This window comes from Macaca thibetana, chromosome 19 (assembly GCF_024542745.1).
Source record: "Macaca thibetana thibetana isolate TM-01 chromosome 19, ASM2454274v1, whole genome shotgun sequence".
Classification (NCBI taxonomy): Eukaryota; Metazoa; Chordata; class Mammalia; order Primates; family Cercopithecidae; genus Macaca; species Macaca thibetana.
Window position 1 is genome coordinate 5,226,000 of NC_065596.1, and position 20,104 is coordinate 5,246,103.

The following is a 20,104-nucleotide window of genomic DNA, read 5'->3' on the forward strand; positions in this document are numbered from 1 at the left end:
TTTTTATTCCCTTGAAAAGTGGTGTCCTTCATTCATCCCCCACCTCCCCAATCTCTCACTCCTCTTTCTTCCTCCATCCTGTGTCCACTCTCTCCCTTGAGCCACCTACCATGGGTCTGCTCCTTGTCAACTCTGTCCTGACTGGGCCATTGACAAGATCCAGGGCATGAAATTCGGGAAACTGGATGGGGAGTTCCTGTATCAGGAAGGGAGAGATGTTGCATACTTTCCCTGACATAAATATGTGGGCTCAGGGTGGGGACTGAGGAAGCACTGGAAGTTTCTAGGATACAAACAAAGCATGAAGAGAAAAAATAGCGTAAGGTCCTGACCGTGCACAGGGGCTCATGCCTATAATCCCAGCACTTTAAGAGACTGAGGTGGGAGGATTGCTTGAGCCCAGGAGGTCGAAGCTGCAGTGAGCCATGATTGCACCACTGCACTCCAGCTTGGGCAACAGAGTGAGACCCTGTCTCAAGAAATAAAAAGCAAATCTCCCCTTCCCCACTCTTTTGATAGTCTGAAGAGGATCGATGGTTTGGATTGAGTGCCCCATAATTTTGTAGTCAGGTTCTTAATGGTGGACATTTATATTGTTTTCAACATTTTTCTGTTTGAAGTTAAGTATCCACATCATCACTCACAAGTTCAAGTATAACTGGAGGGTGATATCAGAAGTTGTTTGTTCAAAGGTTCAAAACTCCCCATTTACTTTCTTTTTTTTTTTAAATAGAGTTTCGCTCTTGTTGCCCAGGCTGGAGTGCAATGGCACAATCTTGGCTCACCTCAACCTCTGCTTCCCAGGTTCAAGCGATTCTCCTTCCTCAGCCTCCGAAGTAGCTGGGATTACAGGCACCTGCCACTACGCCCAACTAATCTTTGTATTTTTAGTAGAGATGGGGTTTTACCATGTTGGTCAGGTTGGTCTCGAACTCCTGACCTCAGGTGATCCACCTGCCTCAGCCTCCTACAGTGCTGGTAACAGGCATGAGCCACTGCACCCAGCCTAAAACTTGCCATTTTCATAGTGATTTCCACGTTTTCTTAGAGATGGGGCAATTTATACTTCACAAGTAATAGATATACTCACCTGGCTGGGCATGGTGGCTCACGGCTGTAATCCCAACACTTTGGGAGGCCGAGACGGGTGGATCACCTGAGGTCAGGAGTTCAAGATTAGCCTGGCCAACATGGTAAAACCCCATCTCTACCAAAAATACAAAAATTAGCCCAGCATGGTGGCAGGCACCTGTAATCCCAACTACTCAGGAGATTGAGGCAGGAGAATCACTTGAACCAAGGAGGCGGAGGTTACAGTGAGCTGAGATCACGCCACTGTACTCCAGCCTGGGCGATAGAGTGAGACTCCTCAAAAAAAAAAAAGTACTCGGCCGGGCGCGGTGGCTCAAGCCTGTAATCCCAGCACTTTGGGAGGCCGAGACGGGCGGATCACGAGGTCAGGAGATCGAGACCATCCTGGCTAACACGGTGAAACCCCGTCTCTACTAAAAAATACAAAAAAAACTAGCCGGGCGAGGTGGCGGGCGCCTGTAGTCCCAGCTACTCGGGAGGCTGAGGCAGGAGAATGGCGTAAACCCGGGAGGCGGAGCTTGCAGTGAGCTGAGATCCGGCCACTGCATTCCAGCCTGGGCGACAGAGAGAGACTCCGTCTCCAAAAAAAAAAAAAAAAAACGCGGTGGCTCAAGCCTGTAATCCCAGCACTTTGGGAGGCCGAGATGGGCGGATCACGAGGTCAGGAGATCGAGACCATCCTGGCTAACACGGTGAAACCCCGTCTCTACTAAGAAATACAAAAAATAGCCGGGCGAGGTGGCAGCGCCTGTAGTCCCAGCTACTCGGGAGGCTGAGGCCGGAGAATGGCGTGAACCCGGGAGGCGGAGCTTGCAGTGAGCTGAGATCCGGCCACTGCACTCCAGCCTGGGCTACAGAGCGAGACTCCGTCTCAAAAAAAAAAAAAAAAAAAAAAAAAAAAAAAAAAAGTACTCACCTGTTCCACACATCCTCATCAGCCTCATGTCTTGTCACTTTTTATTTTTGTCAATCTGATAGGTGAAAAATGGTATCTCACTGTGATTGTTGCTTGCGATTCTATTTGTGAGGTTGAACATCTCCAACCATCACCACCAACTTTGACCTTAGGTGCAGGTGGTCGGGCAAATTGTAAATCATTCATAGTTCAAGCACATTATCATCTTTGATGTATGCAAGGATCTCTCTCTCTCTCTTTTTTTTTTCTTTTGAGACGGAGATCACTCCATCACCCAGGTTGGAGTGCAATGTCGTGACCTTGGCTCACTGCAACCTCCACCTCCTGGGTTCAAGTGATTCTCCTGCATCAGCCTCCTGAGTAGCTGGGATTACACGTGTGCATCACCACGCATGGCTAATTTTTGTATGTTTAGTAGAGACAGGGTTTCACCATGTTGGCCAGGCTGGTCTTGAACTCCTGGCCGCATGTGATCTGCTCAACTTAGCCTCCCAAATTGCTGGGATTACAGGCGTGAGCCACCAGGCCCAGCCATCTTTTGTTACATTTGTTTATTCTCTTATATTTTTATGCCCTTTCTTGTGAATCTAGATGTTCTTGAAAAATGTGTATTATTTTATTGAGTCAATGTTGTAGTTTTAGAGCTGCTATTTCCTTTTTTGTAAACATTTTCTTTATATCTTTTGCCTGCTTGGCTACTGGATTTGTCTTTTTCCTATTGATTTGTGTGAGCCCTTCCTTTTTTTCTTTTTCTTTTTTCTTTTTTTTTTTTTGAGACAAAGTCTTTCTCTGTTGCCAGGCTAAAGTACAGTGGCACGATCTCAGCTCACTGCAACTTCTGCCTCCTTGGTTCAAGTGATTCTCCTGCCTCAGCCTCCTGAGTAGCTGGGGCTACAGGCGCATGCCACCATGGCCAGCTAATTTTTTTTTTTTTTTTTTTTTTTTTGAGACGGAGTTTTGCTCCGTCACCTAGGCTGGAGTGCAGCGGCGCGATCTCGGCTCACTGCAAGCTCCGCCTCCCGGGCTCACGCCATTCTCCTGCCTCAGCCTCCCGAGTTGCTGGGACCACAGGCGCCCACCACTACGCCCAGCTAATTTTTTGTATTTTTAGCAGAGATGGGGTTTCACCGTGTTAGCCAGGATGGTCTTGATCTCCTGACCTCGTGATCCGCCCACCTCGGCCTCCCAAAGTGCTGGGATTACAGGCATGAGCCACCGCGCCTGGCCTAATTTTTGTATTTTTAATAGAGATGGGGTTTCACCATGTTGGCCAAGATGGTCTCGATCTCTTGACCCTGTGATCCGCCCAGCTTGGCCTCCCAAGGTGCTGGGCGCGTGAGCCACCGCGCCCGCTCCCTTCTGCAAGAGGACTTTTGCTTTTGCTCTTTCCTCTGAGTGGAATGCCTTTCCTTTCTTTCTCTCCTCATCTAGTTAATGCGACTTCTCCTTTAGATTCTATTCCCCTCCTCTGGGAAGGCTTCTCTGACCACCCACTAAAGACCAAATCTTCTCTGTTCACCACTATCTCCCCAGCACCCAGTACTAGATCACCCTGGATCACAATAGCTGCTCAGTAAATACTTGCTGAATGAATGAATGAATGAATGAATGAATGAAGGCATCAGGTGGTGACAGGCAGGTTGAACTGTTAAAAAATTTATTAAAATGTCCAAGAAGTACATTAATATCCACAGTGTCAGATACCACAGACTCACAGAACACTGCAGCTCACAGCAAAACCAGCAGGACTCAAAGCCGTTCACACGCACACACACTCATGCGTGCCACGCACATGGCACACGCAGACACACACGCACATCCCAAAGGGAAAGATCAAAAGACAAACCACCCACTTTAGAAAAGACCAGAGCCCCCTCCCACCGTGGAGCCGAGGTGGGGGCAGGGCAAATGGCTGAGGGGCGCAAGGGCAGGCAGCATAAACCAAGACCCCCCCAAAAAACATTGCATCCCCAGACCCCTGCATCCCCAGCCCCCCACAAACAAAGGAAAATTTTTGTGTGACATGGATGACCAAAGATGTGTTATTATTATTATTTTAAATTAAGAAGAGTTATCAAAGTAAGAAGACAAACCTGTATCCCTGGGTTTTCTGAATAATAACCATAATAAGATAGATGTCTACAGGGAGGAAGATTGAAGACAAAGATCAGGGTTCAGTTTACACTTCTTAACCATCTCCTAAATGTGTATGAGGGTGCAATTATGTTTCAGTCTCCTCTCCAGAGTCCAGAGCAGGATTTGGGTCAGAGCCAAGATAGGAGTTGGCTCTGACTCCTGGATTTGGAGTAAGGATCTGGTGATGAAGATCAAGTATAAGGAGAGCCACAGTTCCTTACTCCAAATCCTTACTCCTGTCGTGGTTGTGACTTCAAGCCAGTACCTTTCCTTTATATCTGAGCCTCAGTTTCACTGTGTGTAAAATGGGAAAGTAACAGTTTCTAAGTCAATGGGCTATTGAGAAAATTCAAGGAGATTGTATGTAAATCCTTAGCATGGTGTCTACTTCTTAGTTGTCAATGGTCATTATTACTTCCCAGAAGGGATTCAGGCTCAATTAACACATTTCTTTCTTTACTGAACCCCTAGGAGGTCCATGCATTTTCTTATTTTTCTTTCCTGAAGAGGGCCATTTTCCACAGTGTTTTTAACCCTAATCCACAGATTTTACCCAGACTGCTGAAAGTGGGTAACAGACATGGAGGAAAAGCTGTGGATCTTTCCTGCCAGAGATGAGGGAACTGGATTCTGGCCTCTGGTGTGGAGAGACCTTCCACAGGTTGCACATTTGGGGGAGGAAGACAAGGTGAGTTCTTTCCCACTTAAAAAATTAAAATCTACAAGAGAAAAATGTGTATGTGTGTGTGTGTGTGTGTGTGTTTCAGTTTTAACACTGAGCATCTCTCTACAATATGACCGCAGGTAGGTGTCACTACTTCAAGTTTTAAGTGTTTCTAGACCACCAGGCAATGGCCAGGGAAAAGGGTGGGGTGGGGCAGGGGTGGGACCCAGGGCAGGGGCACTACCAATGTCTGCTTGAGGACTGGGTACGGGCACTGGGCTAGAAAACTTGGCAGCACCTCCTTGGTCCAGGAAGGAGGTTCTTTGTCTCCCTGAGAGATGGAGGGGGAAGAAATCTGGGCTCATCTAGCCCTAAATATCCTCTCGTCTATTTGTGTGAAAGAGATTAATCACACATGCAGAACCACCAAATCTCAGCACTGGACTAGACCTGGAAGGGTTAGCAATACACTCTCCCTCCATCACCTACATATTGCTTTGATTATTCTCACTCCTAACTCTGATGGCATGGAGGGAGGTTGTCCTAAAAACATCCCTAAAATGCAGTACATCGGATTTCCACACTGTATGTGTTTATCCACCAAGACCAAAGACGGAACTTGGGCTGAAGCCCAGGGTAAAGGGAGAGCTGTTGTCAGGTTCAAAAACAGTGTGCTTCTGTGTAGCCTTCTGTTCCCAAAGCTAATGACCCTACGTCCAGGCTTCTTCCTGGATTTAGGAATTCAGCCTACATTGACTAAGTCTGAATTTCTGGTGTGAAAAGCAATTCCTTCATGTGAATGCAAACATACACTCATGCACCCTCATCAAGGCCTGCTTCAATCAGCCTGGCAAACAAGAGACCAGACCAATGAGCTTTGCTACTTGTGCTTCCCTCAGCTGGGAGACGCTCCCAGAGTTCAGCCAGACGAGAATGGACTTTTCAGACACCTGGCTCCACCTGCCAAGAGGATCTTGCGTATGTAAAAAAAGGGAAGAGGAGCTTTGTACAAAGGATTATGTGTGGGGGGATGTGGTTTGGGGTTCGGGGACTTCTGGACTCTCTTGTTTCTCTGGGTTCTGTCTCCCCAGGGGAAGGCTCCAGAGGAGGCGTGGGAAAGGTGTTGTGCTTTCTTTTTTTCTGGTTCTTCAGCAGAAATTTCCTTCATCCTTCTCCCAGTCCTCCATTGGGTGTTTCTTGTGTTTTCTGCGCTCCTTGTGGGATTTGTGGTGGTGATGCTGGTGGTGGTGTTGGTGGTGGTGGTGGTGTCGCCGCATCCGATGTGAACGTCTGGCTGCAGGGAAGTGAGGGAGGACAGGGAAGGGACAAAAGGTGGTGAGAAGCAGGTGGCCTGATGCATGGGTCTCCTCAGGAGAGAAAGTAGAGGAAAGCGGCCAGACATGAGGGCTCATCCCTGTCATCCCAGCACTTTGGGAGGCCAAAATGGGAGGATCTCTTGAAGCCAGGAGTTTGAGACCAGCCTGGGCAACATAACAAGACCCTGTCTCTACAAAAATCAAAAAATTAGCCAGGCATGGTGGCACATGCCTGTAGTCCCAGCTATTTGGGAGGCTGAGTTGGGAGGATCCCTTGAGCCTGGGAGGATGAGGCTACAGTGAGCTGTGGTTGAGCCTCGCACTCCAGCCTGGGCAACAGAGTGAGACTCTGTTCCAAAAAAAAAAAAAAAAAAAAAAAAAAACCAAAAACCAGGCCGGGTGTGATGGCTCACGCTTGTAATCCCAGCACTTTGGGAGGCTGAGGTGGGCAGATCACCTGAAGTTAGGAGTTCAAGACCAGCCTGGCCAACATAGCGAAACCCTGTCTCTACTAAAAATACAAAAATTAGATGGGCATGGCGGTGAACACCTGTGATCCCAGCTACTCAGGAGGCTGAAACACAAGGATCGCTTGAACCCGGGAGGTTTCAGTGAGCTGAGATTGTGCCACTGCACTCCAGCCTGGGCAACAGAGCAAGACTCCATCTCAAACACACACACACACACACACACACACACACACACACACACACACACACACACAAATGAAGGAAACATCAGACAGGCTGGTAAGTTCTTACTTATCTGCAAGGCTGTATTATCAGGCAGACATTAAGCCAGATCAATGCGTGGAGTAATAGGATGTCTTAATTGGAAACTAGAAATACCAAAAACCTATGTTGAAGTCTCTGGGAGAAGCTACTTACGTTTGGTGCAGACAATTTGGGGCCTGTCCCACTTGCCATTGCTCCGGCATCGAATGGTGGCCACATGGTGCTGGGCAAATCCTTCATTGCACTGGTACCTTACAGTGGCATGGACATTGTACTTGGCCTTGCGGGTACCGATGAGTGAGGCATTCTCCACTGCTGGAGGGGGACCACAGAGCACTGGGACAGAGGAATCTCCGGTGAGAGAAGTGCTCATATCTGGGCTAAACTAGTTGTTGTTGTATGAGACAGAGTTTTGCTCTGTCACCTAGGCTGGAGTGCAGTGACGCACTCTTGCCTCACTGCAACCTCCGCCTCTCTGGTTCAAGCGATTCTCCTGCCTCAGCCTTCCAAGTAGCTGGGATTATGGGCACCAGCCTGTAATCCACACCTGGCTAATTTTTGTATATATTTTTTCTTGTTTTCAGACAGGGTCTCACTCTCTCTCCCAGACTGGAGTGCAGTGGCGTGATCTTGGCTCACTGCAACCCCTGCCTCCCATACTCAAGTGATTCTCCTGCCTCAGCCTCCCAAGGAGCTGGGATTACAGACATGCACCACCATGCCTGGTTAATTTTTGTATTTTTAGTAGAGACCTGGTTTCATCATGTTGGCCAGGCTGGTCTTGAACTCCTGACCTCAGATGATCTGCCTGGCTTGGCCTCCCAAAGTGCTGGGATAACAGGTGTGAGCCACTGTGCCTGGTTCTTGTTTTTAAAAGAGGGTCTTCCTCTGTCGCCCAGGCTGGAGTGCAGTGGCACAATCACAGCTCACTGCAGCCTCAACCTCCCAGGCTCAAGGGATCCTCCCAACTCAGCCTCTCAAGTAGTTGAGACTACAGGTGCGCACCACCAAGCCTAGTTAATTTTTTGATTTTTTGTAACGATGGGGTCCCACTATGTTGCCCGGGCTGATTTTGAACCCATGGGCTCAAGCGATCCTCCCTCCTCGGCCTCCCAAAGTGCTGGGATGACAGGCATGAGCCACCATGCCTGGTGGCCGTAAACTTGTTTTGAGTTTTATTGGAAATGATACCTGCCTCAGCACGTCAACAGGTCTTTGCCCAGTTCTGATCTCACAGGGCTGGAAGTGACTGTGTCTGTCTGTCTCTTCTACCCAAATCAGCAGCTCCTTAGGGACAGCAACCTCCTGGCACACCTCACTATCTAATTCTTAGGTAGTGCACAATGGGAGTGAAGGAGACAGAAGGCAAGAATAATTATCTAAGCAAATAAAAGGCTGGGTGCGGCAGCTCACACCTGTAATGCCAGCACTTTGGGAGGCTGAGGCGGAAGGATTGCTTCAGTCCGGGAGTTTGAGACCAGCCTGGGCAACACAGCAAAACTCCTGTCTCTACAAAAAAATTTAAAAATAAGGTCTGGGTGTGGTGGCTCATGCCTGTAATCCCAGCACTTTGGGAGGCCGAGGTGGGCAGATCACAAGGTCAGGAGATCGAGACCATCCTGGCTAATACGGTGAAACCCCAAAATACAAAAAATTAGCCAGGTGTGGTGGTGGGCGCCTGTAGTCCCAACTGCTGGGAGGCTAAGGCAGGAGAATAGCGTGAACCTGGGAGGCAGAGCTTGCAGTGAGCCAAGATCGCACCACTGCACTCCAGCCTGGGCGACAGAGCAAGACTCCATCTCATAAATAAATAAATAAATAAATAAATAAATAAATAAATAAATAAGCCAGGCATGGTGGTGTGCACCCACAGTCCCAGCTACTGGTAAGACTGAGGTAGGAGGGTTACTTGAGCCCTGGAGTTCAAGTGATCTGCAGTGAGCTGTGATAATGCCGCTGTACTCCAGCCTGGGCAACATCGCAAGACCCTGTTACAAAACTAAATACATGAATAAATGGGGAGGGGGGAGGATGTGAAAATTGACAAAGAAATGGAAGCAAACACGAACAAAAGTATAAGAGAAAGGTGGACATACAAATGTATACAAATGATTTCTTTCATATATAAAGATCTCTTAAAAATCAGCAAGATCAAGTCAGTTCATAGGGAAAGACATACATGCCAACAGCCTGTCAACATATAAACAGTTGGTTAGGCCAGGCATGGTGGCTCACACCTGTAACCCCAGAACTTTGGGAGGCTGAGGTGGGCAGACTACTTAAGGTCAGAAGTTTGAGACCAGCCTGGTCAACATGGTGAAACCCCATCTCCACTAAAAATAAAAATAAAAAAAAAGTAACCAGGTATGGTGTGTGCCCATAATCCCAGCTACTCGGGAGGCTGAGGCAGGAGAATCGCTTGAACCTGGGAGGCAGAGGTTGCAGTGAGCTGAGACTGTAACACTGCACTCCAGCTTGGATGACAGAGTGACTCCATCTCAAACAAACAAAAAACAATTGGTTATTCTCATCCTTAAAGGCATGCAAACTAAGATAACAATGAGATACTATCTTCCTCACTTAGATGAACAAAGAACAAAAGTTTGAGAATGTGCAGAGTTGGCAAGGGTGGGAGGAAACAAGCACTCTCACACGCTGATGGAAAGTGAGAACTGGCTGGGCTGACATTTACCAACTTAAAAAGATGAAAGCCGGGTATGGTGGCTCACACTTGTAATCCCTGCCCTTTGGGAGGCCGAGGTGGATGGATCACCTGAGGTCAGGAGTTCGAGACCACCCTGCCCAACATGGCAAAACCCCCGTCTCTACTAATAATATAAAAATCAGCTGGGCGTGATGGCATACGCCTGTAATACCAGCTTCTCAGGAGGCTGAGGCAGGAGAATCACTTGAACCTGGGAGGTGGAGGTTAAAGTGAGCTGAGATCACGCCACCGCACTCTAGCCTGGGCAACAAGAGTAACACTGTCTTCAAAAACGTAAATAAATAAATAAAAATAAAATAAGAATAAATTTAAAAATATATATATAATGCCACCCACCTCGGCCTCCCAAAGTGTTGGGATTATAGATGTTAGCCACCCCGCATGGCCTATTTCCAGAACTTTTTCATCACGACACACCAAAATTCTGTATCCATTGGGCACTAGTGACTCCCTCTTCTCCCGACCCCTGTCCCCTAGCAAACACTAATCTACTTCCTCTATCTAAATTTGCCTACTCTGAATGCTTCATGAAAAAAAAAAAGAATCAAGCCTGGGCACAATGGCTTATGCATATGATCTCAGCACTTTGAGAGGCTGAGGCAGGCAGATTACTTGAGCCCAGGAGTTTAAGACCAGCCTGGGCAACATGGCAAAACCCCATCTCTACAAAAAAATACAAAAATTATCTGGGCAGGTTGGTGCATGCCTATAGTCCCAGCTACACGGGAGGCTGAGGCAGGAGGATTGCTTGAGCCCAGGAGGTGGAGGCTGTGATGAGCCATGATTATGCCACTGCATTCCAGCCTGGGCAACAGAGAACCAGTGAGCAAAAGTGACAGAGAGGAAAAGGAGCAGGGGGCACCGCATACCTGTGCCCTTCTTGCAGACATAGGGTAGGTTGTAGTTGCAGGGGACATCGTTCCAGCGCCCGCTTTCATGCGCCACCATCACCACACAGTCCTCGCCACCCGCAAAGAAATTGTCCGGCTGGTTCTCTCGCCAGTTCTCGAATTGCTGCAGGAATAGGGGGCGGGGAGTTGTTCAGGGGACCTCTGTTGCAGCCCAGGTTCTGGCACTTCCTGCTGTGGGACTCCCCTGGCCAGACCCCTCAAACTCACAGGGATTCAGTGTTCCCATCTCTACAATGGCCACTGTCCTGCCCATCCTGAGGGGGGCCACCACTGTCATCCAAGCCACCATTCCTGTGGCTTGGAAGCTGCATCATCCCCCTCCTTGGTCCTCCTGCCTCCCTGGGTGCCTGGCCGCACCCAGTTCATTTTCAACATGAATCAGTGTTAGATAAATGGTGGGACAAGGCCGGGCCTGGTGGCTCATGCCTGTAATCCTAGCACTTTGGGAGGCCACGGTGGGCAGATCACCGGAGGTCGGGAGTTCGAGACCTGCCTGGTCAATATGGTGAAACACCGTCGCCACTAAAAATAAAAAAAAAAATTAGCCAGGTGTGGTGGTGTGCTCCTGTAATCCCAGCAGGACAATTTCTTGAACCTGAGAGGCAGAGGTTGCAGTGAGCCAAGATTGCGCTATGGCACTCCAGCCTGGGCGACAAGACCGAGACTCCGTCACACACACAAAAAAAGATAAATGGTGGGACAAATGGTGATCTCAGCCCGAAGTCCAGGAGGACTTCCCTAAGGAGGCAATGTGAGAGTTAAAGAATCAAAGATGGTAAGGATTCAAGGCCGGGCACGGTGGCTCACGTCTGTAATCCCAGCATGTTGAGAGGCCAAGGGGGGCAGATCACTTGAGGTCAGGAGTTCAGGACCACCTTGGACAACAAGGTGAAACCCTGTATCTAATAAAAATACAAAAATTAGTCGGGCACGATGGTGCGCGCCTATAGTCCCAAGCTACTCAGGAGGCTGAAGCAGGAGAATCGCTTGAGCCTGGGAGGCAGAGTGAGCTGGGTTGCACCACTGAACTCCAGCCTGGGTGACAGAGTGAGACTCTGTCTCAAAAAAAAAAAAAAAAAAAGTAGTAAGGGTTCAGACAGGGAACAGCATTCCTAGCAAAGGGAACCACGAGTGTGAAGGCTCAGAGGCAGGACTGAACTTGAACTTGTTCTGCTTGAGGAACAGACAAAGCCTAGTGAGGCTGGAGCTGTGTGATGGGGCTGGGGTATGCTCAGAGAGTGGAGAGGGACCAGATCTTGCATTAGAGGAAAGGAGGTGAATTTTTAGAAACGGTGGCAAAATATATATAGCACAAAATTCCTAATTTTAACCATTTTTGTTTTGTTTTGTTTTGAGACAGAGCCCAGGCGGGAGTGCAGTGGCGCGATCTTGCTCACTGCTACCTCCACCTCCCGGGTCCTGGTTCAAGCAATTCTCCTGCCCCAGCCTCCCGAGTAGCTGGGATTACAGGCATGCGCCACTATGCCCAGCTAATTTTTGTATTTTTAGTAGAGACGGGGTTTCCCCATGTTGGCCAGGCTGGTCTTGAACTCCTGACCTCGCGATCCACCCACCTCGGCCTCCCAAACTGCCGAAATTACAGGCTTGAGCTACCACACCCAGCCAATTTTAACCATTTTTACGTGTGCAGTTTATTTTTATTTTTATTTTTTTGAGACAGAGTCTGTATTACTCAGGATGGAGTACAGTGGTGCGACCTTGGCTCACTGCAATTTCTGCCTCCCAGGTTCAAGAGGCGGTGTGCAGTTTGATACATTAATTACATTCACAATGTTGCATAACCATCACCATTATTTCCAGAACTTTTTTTTTGAGATGGAGTCTCTTTCTGTCGCTCAGGCTGGAGTGCAGTGGTGTGATCTTGGCTCACTGCAACCTCCAGTTTCCGGGTTCAAGCGATTGTCCTGCCCCAGCCTCTGAGTAGCTGGGATTACACATGCGCTCCACCACGCCCAGCTAATTTTTGTATATTTAGTAGACACAGGGTTTCACCTGACCAATAGGTCAGGCTGGTCTTGAACTCCTGACCTCGTGATCCACCTACCTCGGCCTCCCAAAGTGTTGGGATTACAGGCGTGAGCCACCCCGCGTGGCCTATTTCCAGAACTTTTTCCTCATGACACACCAAAATTCTGTCCCCATTGAGCACTAGTGACTTCCCCTTCTCCCGACCCCTGTCCCCTGGCAAACACTAATCTACTTCCTGTCTCTAAATTTGCCTACTCTGAATGCTTCATGAAAAAAAAAAATCATACAACAGCTGGCCTTTTATGCTTGGCTCATTCCATGTTTTGTTTATTATTTTATTTTATTTTATTTTATTTTGGAGCCCGAGTCTCGCTCTGTCTCAATTTTTGAATTTTTTGTAGAGATGGAGTTTCGCCATGTAGCTCAGGCTGGCCTCGAACTCCCAACTTTAGGTGATCCACCCGCCTTGGCCTCCCAAAGTGCTGGGATTACAGGCATGAGCCACCCACCGCACCCGGCCTGTTTTGTTTTGTTTTGTTTTGTTTTGTTTTGTTTTGTTTTGTTTGAGACAGCGTCTTGCTCTGTCACCCAGGCTGGAGTGCAGTGGTGCAATCATAGGTCACTGGAGCCTCGAACTCCTGGGCTGCAGCGATCCTCCTACTTTGGCTTCCCCAAAGTGCTAGGATTACAGGTGTGAGCCACCACACCCAGCCTCTTTTTCTTTCTTAGTATAAAATTTTTTTGTTTTGTTTTGTTTTTTAGAGATGGAGTCCTGCTCTGTTGCCTAGGCTGGAGTGCAGTGATGTGATCTCGTCTCACTGCAACTTCTGCCTCCCGGGTTCAAGTGATTCTCCTGCCTCAGACTCCCAAGTAGCTGGGATTACGGGTGCGCGCCACCATGCCCAGCTAATTTTTGTATTTTTAGTAGAGATGGGGTTTCACCACATTGGCCAGGCTGTTCTGGAACTCCTGACCTCAAGTGATCCGCCTGCCTCAGTCTTCCAAAGTGCTGGGATTACAGGCGTGAGCCACTGTGCCCAGCCTGTTTGTATAAATTTAAAGGGTACAAGTGCAATTTTATTACATGCATATGCATATAATAAAATATATATTGTCTACTAGCAAAGTCTTGGCTTTTAGTGTATCTGTGACCCGAATAATGTACATTTTTGTACCAGTTTGAATCTCTGTTTTCAATTCTTCTGAGTATGTATCTAGGAGTAGAATTGCTGGGTCATATGGTAACTCTATGTTTAACTTTTTATTTTTATTTTTATATTTTTAGAGACGGGGGGTCTCACTGTGTTGCCCAGGCTGGATTCCAATTCCTAGGCTTAAGTGATCATCCCGCCTCAGCTTCCCGAGTAGCTGAGACTACAGGCGCGTACCACTGTACCCAGCTTCTATGTTTAACTGTATGAGGAACAGCCAGATTTTTACATAGCGGGAGAAGGGGAATTTTTATCTTGAGAACAATGGAGAGTCTGGAAGGGCTTGAAGCAGGGAGGATGCTGACCTAATATGTTTTTAGAGACAGGGTCTCGCTCTGTCACCCAGGCTGGAGTGCAGGTCACTGCAGCCTTGAACTCCTGGACTCAAGTGATCCTCCTCAGTCTCCCAAAGTGCTTGGGATTACAAGCATGAGCCACCAGCCTGGCCTAGAAATTTTTATATATATATATATATATATATTTTTTTTTTTTTTTTCTTTTTTTTTTTGAGACGGAGTCTTGCTCTGTCGCCCAGGCTGGAGTGCAGTGGCGTGATCTCAGCTCACTGCAAGCTCCGCCTCCCGGGTTCATGCCATTCTCCTGCCTCAGCCTCCCGAGCAGCTGGGACTACAGGCGCCTGCCACCACGCCTGGCTATTTTGTTGTATTTTTTAGTAGAGATGGGGTTTCACCATGTTAACCAGGATAGTCTCAATCTCCTGACCTCGTGATTCGCCCGCCTTGGCCTCCCAAAGTGCTGGGAGTACAGGCATGAGCCATCACGCCTGGCCTATATATATATATATTTGTTTTGTTTTGTTTTGTTTTGAGACAGAATCTCGTTCTATCATCACCTAGGCTGAAGTGCAGTGGCGTTATTTTGGCTCACTGCAACCTCCACCCCACAAGTTCAAGCGATTCTCGCACCTCAGCCTCCCGAGTAGCTGGGATTAGAGGCATACGCCGCCACGCCCGGCTGATTTTTATATTTTTAGTAGAGACGGGATTTCACCATGTTGGCCAGGCTGGTCTCAAGTGATTTGCCCACCTTGGCCTCCCAAAGTGCTGGGATTACAGGCGTGAGCCTCCATGCCCAGCCTAGAAATGAGAATATTTGAGAGACTATGGCTGGGGGACCAGGCAGAGTGAGTAGGGGAGGCGTCAGACCCTAGTCTCAGGTTTGTAACCTCTGCAGCTAGGTGGGCACGGTCTGTTTACCTGGGCTGGGGAAGTCAGGGGAGAAGGCCTTTACTTGAAGCTCCTTTGCCAACTCCAGCATCTTAGAGCCACTAGAGACCTTTGACACCCAATTGAGATAACTTTGCACAAAAGGGTAAACTGAGGCCAGATGGCAGGCCTGATGCAGCTCAGCAGCCTAGGCCTGCAGCCCCCGCCACTCACCAGCCCGGTGTTGTCCGTCCACTGGAAATCCCTCTCCACGATCCTGTCGTTCAGGCCGATCCACGTGTTTTCGTGCCCAAAGCCTGCAGGGTCGGGGGTTGTGGGTCTGGGTGTTCACCCATGCCTCTTCCAGCCCAGGGCGGAGGCGCAGGTGAGATGGGGTAGGGTGTGGGAGGAAAGAATTCCTCACCTTCCCCAGCCTGGAGGTGGGCTGGGTGGGGAGAAAGATCTAGAAGGTGGAAATCAAAGGGGAAGAGGCGGGTACAGGGATGGAGGAGGATCCAGAGCCCCTTCCTCAGCCTCTCTATGGGCGGGGGGCCGGGTGAGGTATGTGTGGGAGGGGAAGACCCAGTCCCTTCCTCAGCCTGGAGGTGGGCTGGAGGTTGAGGTGGAGAGCGAAGGAGATAGAAGTGAAGTTTACAGAGGTTAAGGAGGACACAGGTGCCCTCCCCCAGCCTCTGTAAGAGCTGGAGAAGGGAAGTGGGGGGAGGGAGAAGGAGAGAGAAGAGGGGGAGGAGGGAGAGGAGAAAGGAGGAGGAGTGAAAGGGAGGAGGGGCAGGAGTAGGAAGAAGGATGGGGAGGAGGGAGGAGGAATGGAAGGGAGGAGGAGGAACAGGAGGGAGGAGGGGGAGGAATGAAAGGAGGAGGGGGAAGAGAAAGGAGAAAGATCAGTGGAAGAGGGAGGGGAGGAGTGAGAGGAAGGATGGGGAAGAGAAAGGAGGAGGAAGATGAGTGGAAAGAGGAGGCAGAGGAATGGGAGGGAGGAGGGAGAGAAGAGGGAGGAAGAAAGGAAGGAGAAAGGAGGAGAAAGATGAATGGAAGGAGGAGGGGAAGAGTTGGAGGGAGGAGGGAGAGGAGTGGGAGGGAGAATGGGGAGGAGAAAGGAGGAGGAGTGGAAGGGAAGAGGAAGAGCAAGAGGGAAGGGGGAGGAAAGGGAAGGAGGAGGAGTAGAAGGGAGGAGGCCTGGGGAGGAGCATAAGGGAGGAGGAGACGAATGGGAGGAGGAGGAGGCAGGATGAGGAAGAGAAAGAAGGAAGAAGATGAGTGGAAGGAGGAAGGGAGGGAAGGGGGAGGAGAGGAGAGAGGAGGAGGAGGAATGGGAGGAGGAGAGGGAGAAGGGTAGGGAGGATGAAGAGGCGAAAGGAGGTGGAAGATGAGTGGAAGGAGGAGGAGGGGGAGGGAGAAGGGGAGGACTAAGAGGGAGGAGGAGAAAGAATGGGAGGAGGAGGGAGGAAGAGGAGTGGAAGGAGGAGGGGAAGAAGTGGTAGGGAAGATGGGGAGGTAGGAGGGAGAGCAAGGAGGAGGAGGGTCGGGGGGCAGGCATGAACCCCTCTCCCAGCTTCAGTGTAGGCTGCAGGTGCGTCCTCACTCCACCCTCTGAAAGCAAGGACTCTGGCTACCCTCTTTTAGAGGGGTGAGGCATGGGAAGAACCGGAATTAGGCCCAGGCTATGCCAGGGTTTGTGGCCAGGAGAAGCAGGAATAAACCCAGGCACTGTCACATCTTTGCAGAAATGAGAAGTAGGGGACAGGAGACACCAGTGGGCGCTGGATGGGCAGACAGATGAGAAGGCGCGAGCCAGTCACTCAGGAGGGAGTGGCCCGGTGGGATATGTCAAGGAAAAAGAAACAAGCGAACCAGGGAAGGAAGAAACGAAGGAGTCAACGAGGGATGGGATGGCGGCAAACAGAATAAACAGAATAAATGGATGGATGAGCAAAAGGCAGAGGGATAATGAATAAATCAATAAGTCCCAGATTACATGAATGCAACACTTGTCTCTCTCCTAGGTCTTTGCAAGGCTCATTCCTTATTTCATCCAACACATCCCAGGTACTTCCCCCATCACCCTCCATCTCTTGGCCCTGTTTTGTTATCAGCACACATAGGATCCGTTGAATTACAGCATAGACTTATTCACTTAGATATTTACTTGTTTGTCTATATCCTCCCCAAGAAACGGTCACTCCCTGAGGACAGAGCAAAGTCAGCATTGATCACTGCTATGCTGTGTCAGTGTTCCTGGAATGGTGCCTGGCACACAGCAGGTGCTCAGTAAATATTTGGTGAATGAATGAATGAATGAATGAATGAATGAATGAAGTGAATGTATGAATTAACAAGTGAATTGACAGATTTCATGCATTAAGAAGCAGTCAGGGCTTGCATTAATCAACACAGCTTTGGAAAGGTGACGTCTTGAAAACCAGGGAAGGGATGCCCTGGCAAAAGGACTACAAGTGCCACCCCTGCCCACCCTCCAGGCAGGTGGCCCCCTCCCCCAGAGCCCCTACTATTAATGAAGCTGTGCTCTTCTGGTGAGTGGACGCTGGTCAGGTGGCCGGAGCGGCGGCGGCAGTCCCTCTCGGCATCTTCCCATGCCCTCCGGTGGGCAAAATAGCGGTAACAGTGGCCCTGGAACTTGTGCCAGCCGCGGTCACAGCCCTCGGTGTCTGGGAGATGGGATAGGAGCATGAGGGGGGGCTGGCCTTGGCCCAAGGCCTACCAGCGTGAGCACAGCCAGCCCACCAGAGAGAGGGCCCAATCCAAGGTCACTGTGGGGCGAGATCACCCCTCTCCCCATGCCTGGCCCCTCCTCCTGAGGCTCTGCTCTCCTGACCCTTTCACCTCCCATATTGACTTCTTTTTTTTTGGACAGGGTCTCACTCTGTTGCCCAGGCTGGAGAGCAATGGCACAATCTCGGCTCACTGCTACCTCCGCCTACCACACTCAAGCAATCCTCCCATCTCAGCCTCCAGAGTAGCTGGGATTACAGGCATGTACCATCGTGCTCAGCTAATTTTTGTACTTTTAATAGAGATGGGGTTTCACCATGTTGGTCAGGTTGATCTCAAACTCCTGGCCTCAAGTGATCTGCCCGCCTCAGCCTCCCAAAATGTGGGGATTACAGCCGTGAGCTACCACACTGGGCAAATCTTAACGTCTTTTCTTTGTTTCTGGAAGAGATTTAAGTGGGAGATCAGTCTCTGACACCCCCTCTCATTCCAGTGCTGAAATCTCCTTCTCTGATGTCAGGGCCACATCCTTTGTATGGACATGGGAGCTCAGACATTTCTCCACAGAAGACATACAAATGACCAACAAGCACATGAAAAGATGCTCATTGTCAATGTCAAAACCACCATGAGATACTTCACACCCACTAGGATGGAGATATATATATATATATTTTTGAGATGGAGTCTCACTCTGTCGCCCAGGCTGGAGTACGATGTCTCGATCTTGGCTCACTGCAGCCTCCACCTCCCAGGTTCAAGCAATTCTCCTGCCTCAGCCTCCTGAGTAGCTGGGATTACAGGCGCGTGTCACCACGCCTGGCTAATTTTTGTAATTTTAGTAGAGACAGGGTTTCTCCATGCTGGCCAGGATGGTCTTGATCTCCTGACCTCATGATGCGCCCGCCTTGGCCTCCCAAAGTGCTGGGATTACATATAATTTTTTTTAAAGGAAAAGTAGGCTGAGGATGGTGGCTCAGGCCTGTAATCCCAGCATTTTGGGAGATCGAGGCTGGTGGATCACTTGAGGCCAAGAGTTCAAGACCAGCTTAGCCCCATCTCTACGAAAAATTTAAAAAAAAAAAAAATTGAGTCAGGTGTGGTGGTGGGTGCCTATAGTCCCAGATACTGGGGAGGTTGAGGCATGAGAACCACTTGAACCGGGAGTTGGAGGTTGTAGTGAGCTGAGATCACACCACTGCACTCCAGCCTGGGTGACAGAGTGAGACTCTCTCAAAAAATAAAAAGAAAAAGAAATTAAAAAAATAAAAATTAGCCAGGCATGGTGGCACGAACCTGTAGTTCCAGCTACTGGGTAGGCTGAAGCAAGAGGACTGCTTGAGCCTGGGAGTTCAAGATGACAGTGAGCTATGACTCTACCACTGTACTTTCCAGCCTGAACACAGCATGAGAAACTGTTTCAAAAAAAAAAAAAAAAGACCAAGCACAGTGGCTCATATTTGTAATCCCAACACTTTGGGAGGCTGAGGCAGAAAGATCACATGAACCCAGTAGTTTGAGAGCAGCCTGGGCAACATGGCAAAACCCCATCTTTAAAAAAATAAAAAATAAATTAAAAAAAATTAAACCTAGAGTTACCATATGACCCAGCAATTCCACTCATCCATCAAACCATGAATAGATAAACAAAATGTGATATAGCCATACAACGGAATACTACTCAGCCATGAAAAGGAATGAAACACTGATTCATATTACAACACAGATGAACCTTGAAAACATGCCAGGTGAAAGAAGCCAGACACAAAAGACACATATTTTGAGATTCCACTCATATGAAATGTCTAGAACAGGCAAATCCACAGAGACAGAAAGCAGATTAGCGGTTGCCAGGGTCTGGGGAATGGGAATAGGGAGTGACCGCCTAGTGGGCACAGAGTTTCTTTCTGGGGTGCTGAAAAAGTTCTGGAACTAGAGAGAGGTGATGGCTATACAACATTGTGATTGTACAGAATGCCACTGAAATGTACACTTTAAAATGGTCAATTTGGCTGGGCTCAGTGGCTATAATCCCAGTAGATTGTGAGGCTGATGTGGACAGATTGCTTGAGCTCAGGACTTCAAGACCAGTCTGGGCAACATGGTGAAACCTTGTCTCTACAAAATATACAAAAATTAGCCAGGCATGGTGGCATGTGCCTGTAGTCCCAGCCTACTGGGGAGGCTGAGGTGGGAGGATCACTTGAGCCTGGGAGGTCAAAACTACAATGAGCCAAGATCGCACCACTGTACTCCAGCCAGGGTGCCAAGGTGAGACCCTGTCTCAAAAAATAATAAATTTAGCTAGGTGTGGTGGCGCGTGCCTGTAATCCCAGCTACTCGGGAGGCTGAGGTAGGAGAATCACTTGAACCAGGGAGGCGGAGGTCGCAGTGAGCTGAGATCACGCCACTGCACTCCAGCCTGGTGACAGAGTGAGACTCTATCTCAAAAAAATAAAGTAAAATAAAATAAAATGAAATAAAATAAAATAG

At 49.0% G+C, this 20,104-nt stretch overlaps 1 protein-coding gene across 2 annotated transcripts in view; it reads right to left on the reverse strand.

The window, feature by feature from the left end:
- Positions 1-3,648: 3,648 nt before the first annotated feature.
- The window catches only part of NCAN (neurocan), a 40,231-nt gene continuing 23,775 nt past the window's right edge, over positions 3,649-20,104 (reverse strand). The window contains exons 11-15 of one of the 2 annotated variants that reach the window (XM_050769451.1): positions 17,389-17,547; positions 15,095-15,177; positions 10,453-10,597; positions 7,012-7,194; positions 3,649-6,102 (exon numbers count right to left, since the gene is read on the reverse strand). In XM_050769451.1, the coding sequence (XP_050625408.1) occupies positions 5,957-6,102; positions 7,012-7,194; positions 10,453-10,597; positions 15,095-15,177; positions 17,389-17,547 (716 nt within the window). In that variant the 3' untranslated portion in view covers positions 3,649-5,956. The remainder of the gene's footprint in view (positions 6,103-7,011; positions 7,195-10,452; positions 10,598-15,094; positions 15,178-17,388; positions 17,548-20,104) is intronic. The other variant, XM_050769452.1, reaches the window with a different exon arrangement.